Here is an 8,045-nt window from a genome sequence, read left to right as displayed (position 1 = left end):
TCCTCTGCTAGTGATCTGTGGGCTTACAGGTATTTTCAAAGCTCACACTAAGTATTTTTGCCTTAGTGTTCTACAACTGGAATATAATAAACACCAAAAGGAATGAATTTGGGAGAAAAAAAGAAATCTGAGAGCTGAACCTTTAACACAAGTGTCATTTGGGGGATAGTAAGAACAGAAATGTAAACAGCTTAATGGAAAACAGATGAATGGGATGTGATGTGAAAGAGAAAAAAGGAGAGGACAAAGACACTGGGGTTGCACAGTAAGTGGAGGTCTAAAAACTTGAACTGGACATCTCTGCAGTGTTGTTAGATGAAACAGGGAACAGAAAAGCAACTGACAAGAGAATGGTGTAGTGAAATCTGGTGAATAATCAGAACATGTACTAAAAGCAACATGAAAATGATGAAAGAAATATGAGAAAAAATAAAATAGCAAAAAAACACCTTGAGAGGAACCCTACAACTGTTGGTCACAGAGGAGCTGTGAGGGTCTCTAGTCCCACCTCCCACAGGAAGATGGCCAGCACCATCAGATCAGCCACGTCTTGAACACTTTCAGGAATAACCTGGGGTTTTTTCCAGTACTGCACTACAATTTAAACCTCTCAGACTGCCATGTGGATGGACAGAAGCAATCTGGATGGATCGATATCGTCAGAAGTCAATACAGTTCCATACAGTCTTCTCCAGCACTTCCAGATAAAATGCTGGAGACAAAGATAAAATCGGTGTATTGTGAGGTAAATCACATTCTAGGGGAACAGCCCTATTTGGTCTTTCTTTTGAAGGAGGAAATAGTACTTCTAATGAGTGGTCTGTGACCCTAACAGAAATATGAAGAAGGCAGTCATCAGAGGCAATGCAAGGAAATGAAAACTTAAGTGGATTACTTTCATTTAGAGAAAAACAAGCAAAACATATGACTGGCCATGTAAAATGAAGGACATAGAAAACAGAAGGCACTTAACATTTATCTCATCTTGCAATACAAAAATAAGGGAACAACAACTGAAATTAAGGCAACAAATGTAAAAACCAGCAACCCTTTAAAAATACAAACCATAAGTGAGCTGTGGGAGTCACAGCCTGGTGCTAGAACTCCAAGCTTAATAAGATACTTTTAACAATTACTATGGATACCTAGTTATGCTACTGAGAGTAACAATAACATATATAACCAGTAAAAACCCTTGTCAAGCAAATCAAGAGTGAGTGTGCCCATATTTTAAAGTCTTCATACAGATAGATTGTTCCCTTTGCCCATTTATAGCCACTTCACATCCTTTTCTGAAGCATCTGGTCCTCAGTATTCTGAGATTTATGGTATCTAATTAGATTGAGTATTGATCTAAAAATCCCTTTGCTTCTAAAAACGCCCTGAAGTACATAGAAATATTTAATTGCCTCACCTTTACAGCTGGCAGTTCAGATTTCTGGACTAGAGTGACACTGGATTTTTCCCTCCCCCTAATCCACCCCAAACACACCCACAAACCCCAGACACTCTGTGTTCTGGGACAACAGGCACTGATACCTACAATGTATTGCACATGCTGTTTAATGTAAAGGGAAATGGAAAGAAACTACTAAATTTGATTTCAGCAAGCATTTTCTCTTGAAATTTGATAGAAGTAATTCCATATTCTTTTATCTATTTCTTTGTTCTCTATTTGATTTTGTTAAGGTTGCTCAGGAATATTTCTCAGCCATTTAATAATATGCATTGCAGGAGTAATAAGCTCCAAGAAATTAAGCAGTTCATTTCACGTTTTATGGATGGGGGCAAGTCTAAGTCTTGTTTGGAAAAGATGTTTTCATATCACAGAATGGCAGGGGTTGGAAGGAACCTCTAGAGAGCTCCTAGTTCATCCCCCTGCTCAAGCAGGTTCCCTCGCTCAGGGGGCACAGGAACATGTCCAGGTGGGTTTGGAGACCTCCTGAGAAGGAGCCTCTGGGCCAGGGCTCCCTCACCTGCACAGTAAAGTAGTTTTTCCCTAAGTGGAATTTTTTTTTGTTCCAGCTTTTGTCCATTACCCCTTGTCCTGCCACTTGAGACAACAAAGTGCCACCCATCCTCTTGACATCCACCTTTTAAATACACATTGGTCACTGGAAAGTGTTTTAAGTTCCCCCCTTCCACACACCTCCCAAGTCTAAGCCAATGGATGGTAATTTTTGTAGGAACAATAAAACACTAGTTCCTCTCTCCTTAGCTCAGACAAGCAAACTGCTTCTTGACAGCGTGGCTGAGGGGAAGGTTGTCTGATGCTGACACCGTGAACTTCATAGGAAGCACTTGAGCTGTCAGTTGAGAGACCAGGCTGGCCATCTGCAGCCTGGAATGAAAATGCTGCACTCTGGTAACGATGATATTAATAAGCCTATACAGTTTTTACACAAACAATAAAATAGTGCCTCTTTAGCTGGCCCTGGGAAAGAGACTATAGAGTATAAATATGGGATTGCTCTGTAACTAATCCTGGGTTTCAGCCAAACACACACACAAAGGTGAAAAGAAGAACAAAAATGTTTTCTAAGCCTATACCCATGGAGTTCAGTGATCACAGGATGAGGACTGTAGTATTACTCAGGTCTGTCCAAGAAAACACAGTAAAGGCTTCCCAGGAGCATATTTCTGCTCCCCTCCTGTTTGCAGTGCTGCTTCAGATAAACTCACTAAGTAACAGAACAAAATGGCTCGTTACAGTAGTAAATTTCCTTCACCATTAGTCACCTCATCTCTTGTAGTCTAATTGTAAGTAAAATGACACAAATGTAATGTTTAGAACCTCCAGTACAGCTTGTTCTCATTGGCATGTAGTGCAGACTGAAAAGGTTAAAGAGTGTTCTCTTGGTGACCGAATGGCTTTGGGAATATATAAATTGATAATGACTCCATCTTAAAACTCAATGGTGTAACTGAGTACAGCTCAATACAAACACAAGTAGTCAGTGCTTTCAGATGGAAGGTCTCACCAGTTCCATTTCTAGTGACAGAGTATGTATTCTGTACAAATTGTTCTGCCACCCTTACTGGCAAATAAACAGGGGACAAAGAGGGAAAACAGCAGCTGGAGTAACCTTGTGAGGAATGTTTCATGTTTCCTTCACGTTGGCATGGAGAAGCTGACACTGCCAGGGACAGTGCTGTGGATGCAGGGCTTTTCCAGACCAACACACTAAAACATTTGTATATGCTTTTTCTTAATTAGCTGCCTTTTTTCCTTATCACAATATGAAGACTTAATGGGATATTATCTTCATTTCTGAATACTGAAGACAGGTTTTCTTTACATTCTGGCTGTGGGGTATTGATACTTTGTTTATCCTCAGAGATTATCACACATGAACTCCACATCTCTGCAAGTTTGTAAAAGTGGGCAATTTACAGTGCCAGGTGTCTTAGACCTCACTCCCTTGAAAGAGGTTTTGAGAAGTGACCCATTGTCTACTATCAAAAGTTATTTGTGTGGTATTTCAGTTTCCTTGTTCATTATTTCACGTAAGGATGATTCTAATGAAGCAAAGCTGGGTATTCTGATAACAAAACTCCAAATCGACTCAGTGGCACGTCCATAAATACATGCAAAGTCTGGACCTGTTCAAGAGGAACCACAGTGCGTCTCTGGATGGTGAACAACAGGCTGGTTGGTGGAGGGCTTATGATCACAACAGTACGTCCTCCCTCTCACATGGAATTCCTAATTCTTGTCTTGCAACTACCTAATATTTGGTTTTACGTCCTTTTCTTCTGCTTCATCCTCACTGTCGTCAACTTGCTGAATGACCAAGTCAGTCGATCCATCCTCCACGATCTCCACATCAGATCTGTTGTCTTCCCCATAGTGCCACCTGGAATCCTTATCCCCATCTTGTGGAAATTCAAGGGGTGCTTCAGCCTCCAAGTCAATGCGAATGCTGTCTATGCCAGCTTCGGCCAGACACTCATTACACAGTCTGTAACGCCTCGTCCCCTCCTGGACCACTTGGCCCGTTAGCTCCGTCACGTGGCGCTTGCACTTTCTGCAGATGGGCTTGCAAGCCTGGTGAATCTGGGAAAATCAACATGGATCAGTTCAGTAACATATCCACAAGGAAACGGGCCTTAAGGTGACAAAATCTAGGGCTGGAGAAGTGTCAAACAGTAGCATTAACTCACTTTGAGACAGTCACCAAATGTTAGAACTGAAACCACCCCCAGAGCTGCAGTTCCCACTTAAGCTGTATTACAGGACTGGCACTGTCAGCCATCGACTAGCAAAGAAATTCACCCCCTTCCACACAAATCACTCTTCAAATCGACTTGGGACAGCACCACATTAGTTTCCTATTACCTCTTCTTTACTGGAGTCAATGTATCAACCAGAGATGTTCTGCATCTCATTGTGCTGAGACAGAACCACACATTAAACAGATCATGCAGTTACTAGAATACATACTGTTCGAAAATGGCTACTGAGGTGATCTAGCCTGCTAAACCTTTTCCCACATGCCTCACAGGGGTAAGGGCGCTCTCCTGTGTGACAGCGGAGGTGACGCTTTAGGTCTGCTTTTCTTTTAACCACGTGGGTGCAGAATGGGCACTTGAACCTCATCCTGGGCAGGTCATCTGTCAAAAAGAATGGGATTTAAAAACAAAGTCAGTCATAACATGTCTAGTTGTGTAATGCTGTAGGAAAAGGCACTTCAGGAGCAGAATGGCAAACCACTTGGAGTAAAAAGAGAGTATTAATTCTGTTTTTAAATAGTGTGTCTTTTCAAGCACAAAGGGCTTGTGTTTTCCTGTAAATTACACAGGACTGCAACAAAGGGGAAGGAGTGGACAGTTAAAATGAGCTTCAAAATATCCCTAAAGGTCATGACTTGGATTTGCAAGGTGAAGCAGCAGAGACACTAAAGATCCTGTGCTCTGACAGGCCAGTTCTAGTAAACCAGGAACTTCAGGAATTCAAAATTACCAAAAAATAAAGAGTTGAGCTTTCCAAAGTTATATTTCTGGACAATAGACCTGTCTTTTTGGCAACTGTATAGATGAGTTTGGTGAAGCACACTGCTGACAGAACAGACGATGGGCAGGTGAGGGTGCCCGTGCAGCACAACTGCCTCTTACCTTCAGCCCAGTTGCCCATGACGCCCAGGATGGAGGGCATGCTCGCGTACTGCTCCTCTGCTTTTGAGGACTTGGATTTACCGGAGGAACGGGGCGATTCGTGCTCCTGCTGTGACACAGCCAGGCTCCTCGGCATCACATCAGACCCCTGCCCGTACTGGTATCCCACGTGAGGAGACTCAACTTCTGTTTCGATCTGAACTTGTTCCTCGGGCTGAGCCATGTGGCCGGCGGGCTCGGCAGCTCGCTCCTCCAGCTTGCTGGATTTATAGTGAGGAATGTCCGAAGGCTGCTGCAGGCCCAGGTGCCGCGACTTCTTGATGGAATCCTGCCGCTGCTCGTGTTTGGACAGCTGCTGCTGGGTGTTCCTCTGCGAGGCTGGATAGTAGCTGTAATTGCTCCAAGTGTTTCCACCCATCATACACGTCCCTTGGTCTGGACTTAAGTGCGAACGCGGGGGGCTGCTCTCTGCCCTCCAGCCCGTGCTGTACAGGCAGGATCGGTCCACGCCGTTGGAATTCCCGTCCTTGTCTGACAGACTGAAGTAGCGATCCTTCTCCTTCTCACTGATGTCCAGCGACGACTTAATGAACGTCTTACACACGCTGATGACATCCGTCATCTGCAAGTAGCTGGCGGCTGACATCACCTCGATCACATTCTGACCAGTGAGAGACAGTTTGCCTGAATACACAAAATCTAGAATAACTGTAAATGTGTCTGGAGAAAACGCCTGGAAAGTGGCCGTGGTGGGCTGGCTCGTCTCCTTCGAGCTCTGCGAGAGGAGCATTTTGAAATAGCCGCTGCTGGCAAACAGCACATTGCGATGGGCTTTAAACACCTTTCCCTCGACCAGGATATTGCAGTCACAGAATAAGTCTTGCCTGCGCTGCTCATTTAGTTGCTGCAAGAGGTGAAACTGGTGAGAAGAAATCTCCATTCCAGAAGAGGTGAAATGAAGCCTCGCTCTAAGAAATAAAGAGAATCATTTGGTTCGTTGTGACTCCCGACTTCAGCAGCACACGATGTCAGACCCAGTTTTACAGACGTCTTTACAAATAATTGTACTTAAATAGATAAACAGGTTTAAATTGCAATACGCACAACCACAAATTCTCTTTCCAAGACGAAAAACCCGAATCAGCACTGGTTATTTGGCAGCGACGCGTGCTGCAGCTAGGGGCATCCCCTCCCTAAGGGTGCCTGTGCCCTGCCGGCAGAACGCTCGGACTCGCTCCGGCAGCTGCAGCCAAGGACGCGGAGCCGCCGTTACCGCATCGCGCCGGCCCGGCCGGGTGCAAACCCTCGCCAGCGAAGGAACCAGAAACGGGAGTCGGCGGCGGCAGCGCCCCGGGGCCGCAGCCCTCCCGGCCCGGGCTCTCCCGGCATTGGCGGAGGCCGCCGTCACTCACCCGCCCGCCCGCCCGAATTGGTCTCTCGACCAGCGGGAGCCCGGGACGCCCGACGGCGCCGGGCCCGCCCGCCGGAGCGCTCCGCGCCGCCCGGCCCGCGCTGCCGCCCCCGCTCCCGCCGCCCCCGCTCCCGCCGCCGGGCCCGCGGCACCGGCGCCCGCCAGCGCTCCCCTGGCCGGGCTGCATCGGGCCGGGCGCGCCGCCCGGAGCCGCCCGCCCGCCCGCCTTAGCGGAGCCCCGGCTGCCGCCCCGCGGAGCTCCCCGTCACGCTGCCGGGGCCGGTGCCCGGGGCCGGTGCCCGGCGCGGCCCGACCCGCGCCCGCCGCCGCCCCGCCGCCCGCAGCCGCCCCACCGCCCGCAGCCGCCCCGCGTCCCGCCGCCCGCCCCCGCCGCGCCCGCTCCCGCGCAGCCCTTTGTTGCCGCGCCCGGCTCCTCACAGCCGCGCCCGGGGCTGCAAATGGCGCCCGCCGTGCAGCCCCAGCAGCGTTCGGCTGCGGGCCGAGGGGCAGCTGCCGGCGGGCCGGGACGCGCGCACCCCGCCGCGGCTTGCGGAGCCCGGGGCCGTTCCTCGTAGCAAGGCTCGCTCGGGAGCCGTTTGCCGTCCCCGAATCCCGACGCCCCGCCTGGCCTGCCGGCGTGCCGGGGCCGCCACTCACCGGCTGCGTCCTGCGGGCGGCTGCCGCCGAGACCAGGGGAAGGGAGGGCAGCGGGCGCTGGGTGCGGGGTCCCCGGCCCCGCGTCGGGGCTCTCGGTGGCTGAAGGCGACGCGGTGCTCCCGCAGCCCCGAAAGCCCGAACGTGAGAGAAACAAAAGGTATTTGCTGACGTGGGCGTTGGACACAGACGCCCGAGGGCTGGGGACACAATTAAAGGGGCAACGCACCGAGTGCAGGCGCAGCCCAGCGGCTTCCTCCGCCTCGGCGCCCTGCAGCCGGGGCTGCTCGCCTCTTCCCACACCCACATGCTGCCCGGGAGGGGACGCCATGGCCTAGATGCTGCCTCCTCACACCTTTGTGTGTAGCAGAGGCCTTGATGACCCAAATCTTTCTTTAACGCGCCTGCAGCAGCCTCTCAAGGAGATGTAGTATATTTATTTTTCTGTTAAGATCTCTTACCTTCTAAAAAGAACACGTCTGAAATCCTGTACCTCAGCCTCCCACCTTCTCTCGAAGTTTACTCTGTTTCTCCTTCCTCATCGTGCCACCAGAGTCTTCTGTGTGCTCTTGCCACCTCGGTTATTTCTCACGAATGTTTGGTTTCCCACGGGAGCTGTTCTGCCTTAACCATGGCCTTTGTGTCCTTTTTAGCCTGCCATAAGCTGAGGACATTCCATCTTGAAACAATTTACTTGCCTTTTCCCAGTGCAGCAAAATGGAGACGATATCTAAAGCCCTTTTCCTCTGATAGTTGCCCACGTTCTCCCCGTCTATCTCTCCCATTTATTCATGTTTAATTTATATCCATTTATATTGTAGCAATATTTTTAGCAGCTTGACTGCCCCATTGTAATAAACACCCA

At 49.1% G+C, this 8,045-nt stretch overlaps 1 protein-coding gene across 1 annotated transcript; it reads right to left on the bottom strand.

The window, feature by feature from the left end:
- Nucleotides 1–875: 875 nt before the first annotated feature.
- ZBTB8A (zinc finger and BTB domain containing 8A) lies at nt 876–7,377 on the bottom strand. Its single transcript, XM_062014712.1, has 4 exons — nt 7,184–7,377; nt 5,116–6,083; nt 4,445–4,614; nt 876–4,057 (listed from the first exon to the last, which is right to left on the bottom strand). The coding sequence occupies exons 2-4, from the start codon at nt 6,053–6,055 to the stop codon at nt 3,725–3,727; spliced, it is 1,443 nt and encodes a 480-aa protein (XP_061870696.1). The 5' UTR covers nt 6,056–6,083; nt 7,184–7,377; the 3' UTR covers nt 876–3,724.
- Between the last annotated feature and the right edge of the window lie 668 nt (nt 7,378–8,045).

The sequence above is a fragment of the Colius striatus genome, chromosome 24 (genome assembly GCF_028858725.1).
Source record: "Colius striatus isolate bColStr4 chromosome 24, bColStr4.1.hap1, whole genome shotgun sequence".
NCBI lineage: Eukaryota > Metazoa > Chordata > Aves > Coliiformes > Coliidae > Colius > Colius striatus.
The sequence above is the reverse complement of the archived record's forward strand: the minus strand, read 5'-3'. Positions and strand labels throughout refer to the sequence as shown.